General features: G+C 38.9%; 1 protein-coding gene across 1 annotated transcript in view; it reads right to left on the bottom strand.

Annotated features, from left to right (window-relative positions):
• LOC122788691 (extracellular calcium-sensing receptor-like) overlaps window positions 1-14,272 on the bottom strand; it is a 94,054-nt gene extending 79,782 nt beyond the window's left edge. The window contains exon 1 of the mRNA XM_044055586.1: window positions 14,216-14,272. Within this exon, the coding sequence (XP_043911521.1) occupies window positions 14,216-14,272 (57 nt within the window). The remainder of the gene's footprint in view (window positions 1-14,215) is intronic.
• Between the last annotated feature and the right edge of the window lie 213 nt (window positions 14,273-14,485).

Genomic DNA, 14,485 nt, shown 5'->3' with positions numbered 1-14,485 from the left:
TCCCTGCTTCCCAAATGTATTGGACAGGCTTATGATACCACACATTTTATAGGGGATATAAGTGGGGAAAGACTGGTCAAGCATTTACAAGTTTCTTCTTTCTGATGAGGACACAGATTGCAAACCACAGTTAAATTTATGATTATATATTCACTGGTCCAGTTGTGCTTGAGTAAGTGTAGTGTCTACTTCATATCATATAGTCAATTGGGCTGTTATTTCAGATTATGCATTTTTGAACAAATCTAGGTTTGTATGTATGTCCAACATACAGTATATTTTGAAACTTTCAGGATGTATACACATTGTTTATAGTATTAACAGAACACATGCTGCTATCATTACAAATAATGAATGGCACGAAGAAGAAATTTTAAGTATTTTAAGTACTGTCCATTAGTAGGGAACTAAAAACATTTACCTGTTTCTTTGGTAAGAGTACATTTTTATTTGTTTTTTTTTTTTTTTACTAATGTTTATTTCAGTCTTATCTTATGTTTTCTATCCCTTTAATCGTATATGCTGTGCTATTCTTGAAACTGAGGCTATTTAAGTGGAACTTTTTCAGTTCTCATGAAGTCATTTAAGGTCTTATTAGTTGTGTTGTGCTGTTGTGTCATTTCATGAGGACTAAACAGTGTGACTATACGTTTGTTTTTTAGTGGAGGGCAGTGTGTTATGTGAATAAGTTTAGAGGTTAGTGAATTTACAAGGTTTTATCTCAGGGTTTGAGTCCCTCAGTCTTCATTTGCATATTGTGTGACTGATTAAGTCACTTAACCAGACAATGATCCAGGGTAATTGGAAAACTTGGCTGGGGTCCTCAATGATCACCTTGACTGCAAGCCTAAGCTAACTATAAATGATTGCAGTGACGGCAAGACGTTTTCTTTTAAGTGGAATGCAGTAGTGATGATGTTCATTGGGAGGAGAAAGATTAGTAAATCACAATATTTTGTTTTCTGTGATTTGGAAGGATTTGTTGCTATGTGCAGAAAGGAATGAACTGATAGGAACACAATATTGTATTCTTGGGATGAATATATTTATGGTAATTGCTCTTCTTATTTTAGGTATAATTCGTTGTAAGAAGCTGTAAGCTACTTTTAATTACTTTGTTTTGACATTTTCTGTATTTGCATTAGTAAGTGGATTAATGGAAACCTGATAATCTAAGAGAAGGTCAATGTATATTTGTTGTTTTCTTTGGAGAAGCTGTGTGCATTAAGGGTCTATAAAAGCTAGGTTTTTTAGCATTGTTTAGTTTATGTTAGGTTCTAAATAGCATTGCTATGATTTTCGTACAAATTTCATTAGCTTGTTTTTGGATTACCGGCTCCAATTTGACTTAAACTCCTGGTGTAGTTTTATCAAGTGTTAATGAATTGTGGGCACTAGTCATCACTATATTCTCAGCATAAAGAATGCAATTAAGGTGAGGGTGGTGCCAGAGAAGGTTATTTAAATATAGGAAAATAAAGGAGGTCCACGTCCTGTTTCCTCTGCAACACCTTTATGGATGGTTCCGGTATCTGAGATACAGTTACCTTGTATAACTCTGACTGCATTATTAGCAAGATAGGAATTGAACCATTAGGTGACATATTGTAAGAAACTACAGTTGTTTAGTTTTTGTAGGAATATATTGTGATCAACAATATTAAAAGCCCTTTTAAATATATAAATTCAATACCTGGCATTTTTTTTTGTTATTCATATTAATGTATGTTTGATATATAAGAATATGTAGAGCTATTATAGTGCAATAGTTTGTCTAAATCCATGTTACCTGTCAGTGTCTATATAACTTTGTATATAATCAAGAATTTGTTTATAAATATTTTTCTAGAATATTTGTCTGAGGACAAATATTTACAATGGGGCAGAAGTCATTTTATGGTAGTCTGGTTGGGAATTTTGGCTAGAGTTATTATTAAATCTTGTTTGCAACTCATATACATAGCTTTTTTGGTAAATTTAAGTGTTTAAATAAATGATAGATGTTTGCATAAAATGTGTCTTCCAAATGTTAGTACTTTTGCCTGAAAGATAGGTATGTCAGGGTTGGAAGAAGTGCTTAGTTTTTCTAGCATATTCTTTACCTGTGATTTTGCTACATTTGTAAAACAGCATTTTGGGTTGTCACAATAAGTACCTTTGATTACTCAGTCATTTTAACAGGTGGTGCCAATACCATCAGTATAAACCAGAATTTACAGTAAAACAGCAAATTTAACACTGTGCCAAATCCAACACAGCACAAACAATGTCTCTGAGCATGTAGCCCAGGCTGGTATGACCCTGACCTTGAGTAGCATCTTACCCTCACCAAGAATGATGCCACAATATGAAGACAAGATGATCAGTTTCAACAATTGGCTTAAGTATTGGTGTCATTCAAAGGGGATCCAATGCCTGTCAGCCTGGGATGACATGCTCGACAAGCCACGATGCTTCACTAGGGACGGCATGCACCTGTCACCCCTGGGCTTTCGGATATTGGCAAAGGCTCTTGCTACCCCCATAGTGCCTTTTTAGGCAAGGCTCAAAAGACAAACCCACCTCCATAGGTATCACAAGGGATAAGAAACTAAGAGTAATGCTACTCAATGCCAGAAGTCTAAACCTCAAGATGCACTTTTCGAAACTCTCCTTAGCATGGAGAACATTGATATCTGTGCAGTAACAGACACCTGGTTCAGGGCTCCTGAGAGCACCCCAGCACTACCAGGTTATACCTCATACCATGCTTTTTGGCCCCAAAACTTGGACCAAACCACAAAAGGAGGGGGAGTATCGATATTCATCAAAGATACCCACACCTCCAGGTTGGTGGCAAAGCACGAAGCATCAGAGACTATCCATGTGCAACTAACAGTGGGTAAAACTGCCTTCCAGTTTATAGCCTGCTACAGACCACCCTCCCAAACCCAGGAACCCCACTTGGCCTTCCTGAGAACACTGGAAAATATGAAGGTCTCTCCAAACACCATTATATTGGGCGACTTCAACTACCCAAACATAGACTGGGAGCATTACTCTAGCTCCAACACCCTAGCCCAAAGGTTCCTAGAATTCATAAACTCAAATGCTATGGAACAACTTGTTACCACTCCCACAAGAGGGAAAACATACTGGACCTGATCATCACCAACATGGGGACTCTATGCTCCAGACCAGAAGTGTATCCCTCACTGGTAAGATCAGACCATAAACTGATCTCACTGGATATTCACATCCCGATCCCACCCCCTGCCCAGAAAACCACAGTGAAAAACTTCTCTAAAGCAAATTTCACACTCCTCAAAACCGAGGTGGAATCCTGCAAAGCCCCCGGGCCTGTGGAAAATACGGCCCAGACCGCAGAATCCTTTATAAATGCATTCTATGAACATCTTCAGGAATGCATGGATCATGCAATCCCAAATAAAACCAAGACCCAATCCTCCAAAGGCAGACGTCCTGCCTGGTGGACCCCAGCCATAAACAAATTATACAATAGAAGGAGGAAGCTACTACATGATAGAGCAAAATCCCAAAAAGGGAAGGCATCTCTGATCAGTATTAGCAAAAAACTAAGGGCACTCATAAAATCGTCTAAGGCCAGCTTCGAGAGAAAAATTTCACAGGACACTAAGGATAATCACAAGGCTTTCTTTAGTTATGTTAGGAACCTGGGTGGGAATTTCCAGATATGCTCAGAATTAGTCCAAAATGACAAAAAATACACCGAACCCACAGACATTGCCAACATCCTAGCTGACAGCTTCAGCACAAACCTCTCCCCCCCTCCCCACCAAAAGGGCAAATATCTATCCCAGCAGAGTGCTGCCCCCCTGACATCTCAGATGCTCAGGTAAGAGCTGCCCTCTCCAAAGCAAAAAACACAGCATCAATGGGACCAGACGGTGTCCCGGGCTGCGTCCTACATGAACTCCAAGAAGAGCTAAACCTAAACATAAAACTACTGTTCAATCTCAGCCTTACTACAGGATATGTACCCAAAGAGTGGCGTACAGCAACAGTGGTCCCTCTCCACAAAGGTGGTGCCTCAACGGACCCTGGAAACTATCGCCCCATAAGCCTGACTAGCTTGGTCTGCAAAGCTATGGAAAGGATCATCATGGACCTCATAAATAAAGATATTGGGGACCTACAGACACTGGATCCTACCCAGTTCGGCTTTGTTAAGGGCAGATCCTGCCTCTTAAACCTGGTCGACTTCTTTGAAACAGTCACCAAGGCCATTGCCGAAGGGAAGGTGGTCCACATAGCCTACCTGGACCTCACAAAAGCCTTCGATACAATACCCCACTCGGGTGTTATAGATAAGCTCACCAGCTTAAATATAAACCCCTATGTCACTAGATGGGTTGCAAACTGGCTCAAGGACAGAACCCACATGATTAGAATTTCTGGAGCCATGTCAGACTCCAAACCAGTTACAAGTGGCGTCCCACAAGGCTCAGTCCTGGGTCCTCTCTTGTTCGGTATATATTTCTCAGAGGTACAGGCCAACACAGAAGGACAGTGGCTGACCAAGTTCGCAGATGACTGCAAACTGGGCGCCATAATCGACTCTCCAGCCGACACAAGCATCCTCCAAAAGGGCCTCATAGAAACAGACAACTGGTGCCAGAGCCATGGCCTCAAGCTAAACGCCAAAAAATGTATAGTCATCCCCTTTGGCAAAAACAAAGTTCCCACAAATTACCACATAGGTGGTAATCCATTAAGTACAGAAAAAGTAATTAGGGACCTGGGGACCCAAGTTGATAGCAATCTCTCATTTGACAACCACGTGGCCAAAGTGGTTAGAAAAACATTTTATATAGCCCACCTAATCGTGAAGGGATTCACATCTAGATTAGGGGAGGTCATCATGCCTCTTTACTCATCCCTCATCAGGCCCATAATTGAGTACAATGCCCCTTTTGGGATGTATCTTACCAAACACCTGTAGCAACTGGAAAGACCCCAAAAGTACCTCACCAAGAGGATCAAAGGGCTCAAACAGATGCCATATGCTGCCCGGTTAAAGAAACTCCAGCTCTACTCAGTGGCATACTGCCTGCTCAGAGGCGACCTGTGCCTGATGTATAAAGCCATGTCCAACCCGGAATTAAGGGACATGCTGCACCTCAAAAAATCCAAATCCCATCGAGCTACACGCTCGAGAGACTTGAACCTCAGCACTGAAATAAATAGGACATGCTGGAGGGACAGATTCATAACCCAGAGGCTCCCTTCACTCTGGAATAAAATCCCAGTCCAGGTTAGGCAGAGTCCCTCATTGACTCTCTTCAAGAGGAATCTTGATGAGTGGATGGGAGATCGTAGGTTTACCCCGGGTATCACTTCTGTGTCACTGTTAGACAGAGGCACAGTATACTAACCTCGAAAAAGGGCATAGCAAAATTCATTTAAAATGGGTGGCGAAAGCCAAACATGCTCTGGCTAGGCTTATAAATGCCCTAGGGCAGATAGCCTAGTATGAACCTATGAACCTAATAGCTCACTCATCATAAATTCATAGGCATCTGACAAACCAGGCTCAGTGCATCAGGGATACAGTATTCTTAAAATGATAATGCTATACATTCAGCTGGCAGTGCCTATCATACAAATTCACAGTATAAACAGGCACACAGTAGCTACACATTTCTTATCCTCTCATACCCCCCCCCCCCCCGAGAAAAGCCTTTTCTTAAACTAGGAAGTATGGCTATGTGCACAATTGATGTGCATATTCAATATGCTTGGATACTTTTGAGTGTTCAACTTCTGTAAACTTTTACATGTGCTGTATTCACTACCATTTACAATATACCAGCAGCTGATACAGACATTACTTTTCATAGAAATAGTTCATATTCAAGGAAAAATCTGAAACCACCACCTATCTGTTCATATTACTCAATTACAGTCTCAGTACATAATCAGAGATTTGACTTATCCTCCTCTATGTATCACATGAATGGAACTGCACCCTGTGAAATTAAAATGGTCAGACAATTATAATAAAACAACGGTGTCAGGAGTCATTTTTGAAACAGTCTGGGCAGGATCATGTACAGTCATACTAGGGGCGATTATATTATTTTATTTTTATCTGTTTATTCCATTTGTTAACCAGGAAAATTCTGTCTGAACTATGATATCCTCTTTCTAGCTGAGATCCAAGGAGAAAAGCTCCATAAAACAGAAATGACAGTATGGTCAGAACAACTATGGTTGTAAACATGGAATATCAAAATTTACAATGTAGCAAAATCTGACAACAAAAATAGTGTCTACATCCATGCTATCAATAGTGGGAAATTATATTATAATCTTTGGCAGCATCAGATTGTATGCCAATACTCCCCCAGGTTTAAATGAACACACATCTATTCAATCTTTAGTTCAAATAAAAACAAATAAATTATAACTATTTATTCCCTTATGAAACATTTTTATATTATTTAATATAGGTTTGTAATTTTATATTATTCAATGTATATTTTTTAATTTGCACTTTCATAGAGGAGTTATTTTAATGTTTGGTGGATTTAATACTGTTGAATCAATTATCCTATTATCCAATGCTTTTATTGCAAGTTTATTTAAAAGGAAGTGTGTATTCAGAGTATTTTGTTCTTATGAAGTCTCATGTTCAGGGGCAAAAGGGTGGTGCAGTGGTGCAGCGGTTAATGTTGTCACCTCACAGTAAGAGGTTCTCTAGTTCGATGCTCAGCTGGGGTGCCTTCTGTGTGGAGTTTGCATGTTCTCCCTGTGTTCGTGTAGGTTTCCTCCGGGTACTCTGGTTTCCTCCCACAATCCAAAGACATGCGTCTGGAGTGTTTCTCCCCGGGCCTCCGCTGAAAATAGGCTCTGTCATAGTCGGACTTTCCCGGTCAACAAATGATAAATAAAAAAGAAATAATAAAGAAAAGCACTTAATTAACTACTGTGGTTGAATACTAGTTTTAGTCCTGTTCTGGATCTTCGTCCCTTGGCATTATTTTTTTGTGCTTACTGAAAGTGTGGTCTTTTCTTTAAAAAAAATGGTACCAGCTGTGTGAGCTGCTGCTGTTCCCGGGTTGGAACAAGGAATTGTATAATGTCTCATTAGCTGTTGTTGCCCACCAATGAGAATCGCTTAGCACTGAATGACTGGTATGAGCTGCTGCTACTGCTCCTGCTATACCCAGAGCTAACAAGGAATGAGTAGAATTTTGCTGTCTGCAGGTTCCTGCCATTGAGTGTCAGTGGTGTGAGTATCGTTCATATGACCTGCAGTAACAAATTAGCTTAGAATAAGAACAAAGGAAGAGAACAAGAGGAAGGGTAGCATTTTGTAATAAATGCCAGCCACTGTGTGTGCGCGTGCGTGCATGCATGCATATTAGCGCATGTCCCAAGAATCAGAAAAACGGAACAGAACATAGGAATAGGTTATATTTTGTAATGCCTGCTATCCACTGAGGGGAGTGTGTGATGAGAAATGGAACATTGAAACAGAGCAAGGGAACAGGCAGAATCTTATAATGCCTGCTGAGAGAATGTGTTTTTATGTGGAATTTTAAATTTGAACATATCATTTTCCATAAAGCAATTGGGTTCCACAAATAAATAAATACATAAAATAATAACTCTCAGAAATATGGCAGCCTTATAATAGCTACCTTACTTTGCTGCTTAGCCTATTATTTTAATATCTAATGGGCTGTCAGTACTTATTCTGGTCAAGTTGGGGGTGGGTTAACTTGGGTCTGTGTGTGTGTGTGTGTGTGTGTGTGTGTGTGTGTGTGTGTGTGTGTGTGTGTGTGTGTGTGTGTGTGTCCAATAAAAGGTTATTCCAATAATTATAGTTTCATACTAAGAAAAATGCATATATCTTTTTTATTACACTGTCCTATTTCATAATACGGAGCAGTGTTTGGTTAAGTGGCTTGCTTTGAGTCATGCACTATGCAAGTGGAGTTAGAAAGATTCAAGCACTGTACTCTTTATTACAAAGAGCAGCTCTTTAAGAGATTAGAGTCTTAATCCTCTGCACTAACTTCCAGATCTTCATCAATCTCTCCATTTTTTGATAAAATACTGAAAATATAATCATTGTTTGCAGTCAATAATGACAGTAAGTATAGTTTCCCAGTTCTTGATTTGAAAATGCTTGCTAATGCAAAACATGTTCTTCTGTTAATGTTTTGAGTGAATTAGCATAGTCTGCCTTTCTTTCTGTTTCATATTTAATTTTGCATCATATTTATGCCCTGTCCTTCATAAACTTTATTAGCTTCTTTTTTATGGTAAATCTCTAAGGATTAAAGTCAGTCAATAATGCCCATAGTTAACAGTTTTATAGTTCTTATTATTCAGAAAACCAATGTCCATGCAACACCTATTTTTCTGTTAACTTTATAAGTGAATTAGGCTCTAAGATGTTCACAAATTGCTTCTTGTAATCAAAATCTAGGATTTGAATCCTTCCAAATCCATTTGCCTACTGTGTGACTTTAAGCAAGTCGTTTAACCAGACAGTATTCTTGGGATGTCCCATAAAAGAGACACTTTTTCCTTTGGGTTTACTTGATTAACAAATAGGTAAAATCAAATATTTTACACTCGGCTCCCCCAAAACACAAACACACAGACACACACACACACACACACACACACACACACACACACACACACACACACACACACACACACACACACACACATTATTTCTGGTTTAGCCCAGAATTCTTGGTCTGTCCATTATAAAAAGTGTGGCTTCCTGGCAAATTGTTCTAGATTGCAGCCACTAAATAATGACATTCATGTGACTTTTAAGAGTTTATATCTTTTAGAAAGTGTTTGTTTATAAGAGAAATGTAAAATTTTCTGTTTCTTAAGCTATGATATTGGGGGCATGGGGTTTGCAATGTGTTGCACTGTATGGTTTTCACAGCAGAATGCTGAAGCACGGGTCCACTTTGTAATTTCGAAAACCCAAAATCTCGAGTTTTGATACATAGAACTCAAAAGTTCAAGATTGTGGAATCTCAAAACTACAAAGTGGTGCAAAAAAAAACTAATTAAAATAATGTTTTTGCAGGGGGGCAAGCCCCTCTGCACCCCCACACCCCCTGCAACTTAAATATACCATCTCAGAGATCACGCTACAGTGAAGAGAATGGTAATGCTCCCGTTACACTTACCATTCTCTCCACTATAGCGCAGTCTCAGAGATGGTATATTCAAGTTTCAGGGGCTGTGGGGGGTGCACAGTTTTTAGTATTTTTATTGTTTTTTTTTTGTTTGTTTGGTTTTTTTACTTTGTAATTTTGAGATTCCAAAATCTCGAGTTTCTGGGACGGGTATTTTGAAACTCGAGATTTTGGGTTTTTGAAATTACAAAGTGGACCCCTGAAGCACATATCTTGATCATTATTTTTGTATTTGTTCATTCATATGATCACAAGCAAACATCTGATGTGAATGTAGTCATACAAGGGGCTGTAATCTATGGTTACATGCCCATGTGTGGTGTAAGTATATGTCTGTGTGTATATAAATATTTAGTCCCTACATCTCAGAGTAGGTATTATGTAAATAAAGGAAGGAATCAACTGTAGTAAACAGGAGCATCATTATATGAGCAATGTTCTTTGGGAATGATCCTTGGTCTCCTGGTTTTGTTGCCTGTTATCAGTGTGCTTATTATTTGGCTGTGAATAAACTGAACTGTATGAAGTCTTTAGTTTAATAGTAATATTTAAAGTATGAATACATTTTTACTTAGAATTTTTGCAGGCACTTCTTCTTCTTTCGGCTTTTCCCAGTTTGGGGTTGCCACAGTGGATCACCTGTCTGCTCATGATTGGCAGTGGAGTTTTATGGTGTCAAGTTGCCATCCCGGCACCCAAACTTCCACAGAAGGCACACACACATGCACTCATGCCAAGGGCCAATTTGGAGTGTGCAATCCACCTATAGCATGTCTTTGGGATGTGGGAGGAAACCGGAGCACCCTGAGGAAACCCACGCGACCACAGGGAGGACATGCAGACTCCGCACAGAAGACACCCCAGCCAAGGATTGAGCCAGAGAACCTGTTGCTGTGAGGTGACAATGCTAACCACTGCACCACCGTGGCCACCCAGAAGTTTTGCAGGCACATGTGTGTGAAATGCAATGTGTTGAGGCTGTAACAGTGTATCTGGCACTTAGTGCAGATGAGTAGTGCTATGAGCAATTAATGAGCTGCTTTCTGTAGTGCAGGGTTTGATTTCCCCAACCTTTTTTGTCTTTTGTGTGTCAGTGCTCCCATGCTGCCCATGAAAAGGGGCCCTTGTATTCAGTCAGCTGACCAAGCCTATTACAAACATATTACACATTTGCTGTTTGAATTCCTGCATGTTTCATAAATTTACTGTTGCTCATACTAAGTCTGATTTCAATTTGAGAGTGTTTTCTTTTGTTTGGCAAATGACCACCTGTGTTTTTGCTATAAAACTTGAAATAAACATTTTAAATTAAATCTATATCTGTATGATCCGTCTAAAAGTAAAAAAAGAAAATAGTATGTGCACTGACAGGTCTGAACAGCGTTATATGGTGACTGGATGTAAACCGTCAAGGAGTGAGATACTGGTATGGGTGGTGGTCCCAGGCAATAAGTCCAACCAGAGCCCCATTAGATCATGAGACTGCTCTTCTCAGATTATTATTATTTTTTTCACATCAACACCAGCTATGTCCCTCTTTCAGTTACCCTCATACTTCTGGCAGTCTGGTTGGCCTGGCTGAAGGAAGGGTAGTGGTTGGATGGAATAGTGCCTGTCACAGACTTTCTTACAAATGCTTTTGTTCTTTGTTCATTTTGTATTATGGACTCGTACAGAAGAGTTTTTGGCTCAAGTCTGAATATTAACATTTGCATGTCTGTCATTGTTTGTCTTCCAATCATTAAATGAGATGGGATCACTCCTGTGGCACTGTCAGTAGCAGCTTCATTTGATATAAGAACTCCTATAAGATCAGGCCATCTCACAATCTTTTTTGTTATTTGGATGCTCCTTTCACTGTTTCTGTTTGACTGAGCATAGTAAACACTTGATGCAGTATGAATAAACCATAGTGATCACCAAACTTTGGAATTCAGTCAGCATAAACTGCGTTCTATTGTCTATAGCCAGTCTGATGGCTATTCGATATCTTGTGAAGATGGTATTGTACCTTTCTATTATTTCTTGGCTAGTCATAGTTGGTACATACCTCTGTGTCACAAGATTAATAGTCCACTACTAATAATAGCATTTGCCATCAAACTCATACATGTTAGCAGCAATCTTTACCAACGAGCTTGTGGTAAGTGTGCTGGCAGTAATGGCTCTCTTCTTTGAAGTGGCCTAGGAACAATACATAATTGATACTCTGACAAAAGCTTCTCAATGTCCATATTAATGTTTTGGTCACCAGACTGACATTTTGGCTCTTTTGTGACATTTTGTGAGACCTTAGTGTCCTTCGCGTATTTGCTTACTCTGTCACTTGACATGATTATTATTATTATTGTTTTATTATTGTTATTATTATTATTATTGTTATTATTATTATTATTACTATTATTATTATTATTATTGTTATTATTTTATTATTGTTGTTATTGTTATTATTATTATTATTGTTGCTGTTATTATTATTATTGTTATTATTATTATTATTATTATTGTTGTTGTTGTTGTTGTTGTTGTTGTTGTTATTATTATTATTATGCCTTGGTACAGTAGCAAGCTATCATGTTCTGACAGTAGTGCAATGAAGATGTATATTAGTACATAAGATGATTTGTGTACATTTCCAACAGCTTGGCCATTCATTTCAGACAGTAACTGTCTGGAACTGTAGTCTGTAACTCGTGGTTATTTCTGGTACCTTGTTTCAACGTCTCTAAGTCTCTAGGTAGTTACTAGTCATGTTGCTGTAATGGGCTGTATATAGGCAACTCCTCTTTGACATATGACTGCATTTAGTCACATATTGGATAACATATAAGCTATGATTTGTTCTGTCGTTGTACCATATCAGTCTCATAAGCAGTCTTTGATATCTGGGTCTTTGTGCTTAATAAAGGAATTTTGAGTGGAAACAGACTGTCTACCCTGCTTGCATTACTTCTGAATACGTAATAGAGTTAATGATTCTGTATAATATTAATAATATTTCAAAATACATTTTTTTTTGATTTAGGACGTTTTTACGTGCACTACTTCTATTACCATTTTCTGGGGGGGGTCTGCTTTTTACTATATAGTGATTAACTAGACATACAGGAATTGAAAAACTTCCACAAAGAGAAGTTTCTTGCACTGTTTTGGGGATATTTTGTTAAGAGCATATGAATTTATTAGTACTACCAATGGCTTATGGTCAGTTTGGAGTTGAAACACTCTAGCCCTAACAGGTACCTGGGGAATATCTTCACATGAACACGCCCACACATTCACAATACACTCCTTCTTGATCTGTGAATATCTCTCTCCAGCATAGCTTAGCTTTCTGCAGCAATAAGCAACAGGATCCAGTGTTTGTTCATCCATTTGGAGTAAGGCTACACCTAGGCCATAGCTGCTAGCAACAACAGCAACTGTTATTGGCTTGGTGACATCATGGCACACTAGTAGTGGAGCTGTTGTTAACATTTCTTCTATTCTGCTAAAGGCATGGCCTTGTGTGTATTCCATGAATAGGGGTTTACCTTTCTTTAACAAGTCTGTCAGTAGGTGTGGCACTATAGGCAGTTCTGACACAAACATGCTAAAGAAATGAATCATGCCTAGGGCTTGTCATAATCCAGTCACCCAGGCTGGGCTCTTCAGTTCTGCTATTTCTAATGCCCCTGCTTACATCTCATCTGATTTTACTGGCATGTATGCTGCAACCAAAAATTGAAGTTCCCTTTTTCTAAATCAGTATTTGTCTTGATTTAATTTCAAACCTGATTTTTAATGGTTTGGAGTATTGCTTCCAACCTCAGATCTTGAGTTTTTTTATCTGGCCCAAATACTAGGACATCATCCATGGCAACAACAACACACAAATATTTCTGGTGCCAATGTTACAGCAAATGGCAGTCTCTTGAAACAGAACCTTCCCATTGAAACTGCCAGCTTTTACCTATCTTCCTCTAAAAGTATTTGCCAAAAGTTACTGGAAGCATTAAATGTGGAAAACACTTTGGAACTGACCAGCTTAGATGCTATGTCTTACAGTGTTGGTAGAATGAAGCTTTCTTTCATAAGGGCATCATTATGTTTTTACATAAACATATTCAAATGCTGCCATTCCTTTTCATGAGCATGAATGGGCATGCCTTCTTTGAAGGTTGGGCATTGGGCTGGAACTCGGCACCATAAAAATCCACTGCCAATCATGAGTGGACCGGAGGTCCGCTGTGGCGACCCCTAACAAGGAAAAGCTGAAAGACTTTTACTACTGGCGCACTCCGGTTACACTTTCAGTCACACCAAAGTCCTGCACTCATCTGAGTTCTTATACAGCATAGGAAATGGTATGATCAAGGCAGCTATGACAGCATCTGGCTTTAATTTCACCTTTACTGGTTTAGGGTCAAGCAAACCATCCTCACCAAACACATCAATTCAGACTTTGCCTATCCAGGCAATTAACACCATTTCTCATGCCACAACTCTGATACTCGGATTTTGTAATGTATGGACCATCCAGTACATAAACCCAGAGCTGATACTTACACCCATTATAACTCTCACATGGAAATCTACCAATGCACTTTGGTTTCCCTGCAGGGCTATGTATTTCTGTCTCTCATTCATGTAACTGCTGACACTTTGAGATTTTTCTATAGGTAGTACGTGCTATTGCAGTAACATCAGCCCCAATATCAATCCTGATACTCACTAGAGTTCATAAATAACAGACTTCTATTAGCCAGTCTGATTCAGTTTTAGCCACAGTTATTACTGAACCTAGTAAAACACTCTCTGAACATTATTTTCAGTTTTATTATCAGAAGCAATGTCTTTAATTTATTTAGTTGTACAAACAACTGGAAAACTTCACGCTTGTTATAGCGTCTGCCTCTTGCTACACCCATCTCTGATTCTGCATGATTATGGCTACGTGTCATGCATTTCCAAGCTAAGATTCACTGTGCTTCTTGTGCACTTGTTTTGACCTTGATTCTACCCCTGATACTGACCAGTTTTTTAAACTTATCATTTTCTGTGTGGTTCACCTCACGCATATCATTTGTCATGTTTACGTTATCGTATTGTTTCTTGACTTGCTCTGCCTATCTAGCAATCTGACTTGCTTTTTCTGAGAGATCAATTGACTTCTAATTGTAACTTCTTAGACACTACAATATCAGTCAGCTCAATTTTATCCATTTTTCATTAATCCTGCAATTTTCAGACAGAGTATACAAGCATCTTACAATAGCTTCAACATATTCACCTTAAATTTATAC

This window comes from Protopterus annectens, chromosome 14.part0 (assembly GCF_019279795.1).
Source record: "Protopterus annectens isolate FY-2018-M chromosome 14.part0, PAN1.0, whole genome shotgun sequence".
In the NCBI taxonomy this organism is placed as follows: Eukaryota; Metazoa; Chordata; order Ceratodontiformes; family Protopteridae; genus Protopterus; species Protopterus annectens.
Note: the sequence above shows the minus strand (reverse complement) of the source record. Positions and strands in the feature narration are given on the sequence as shown.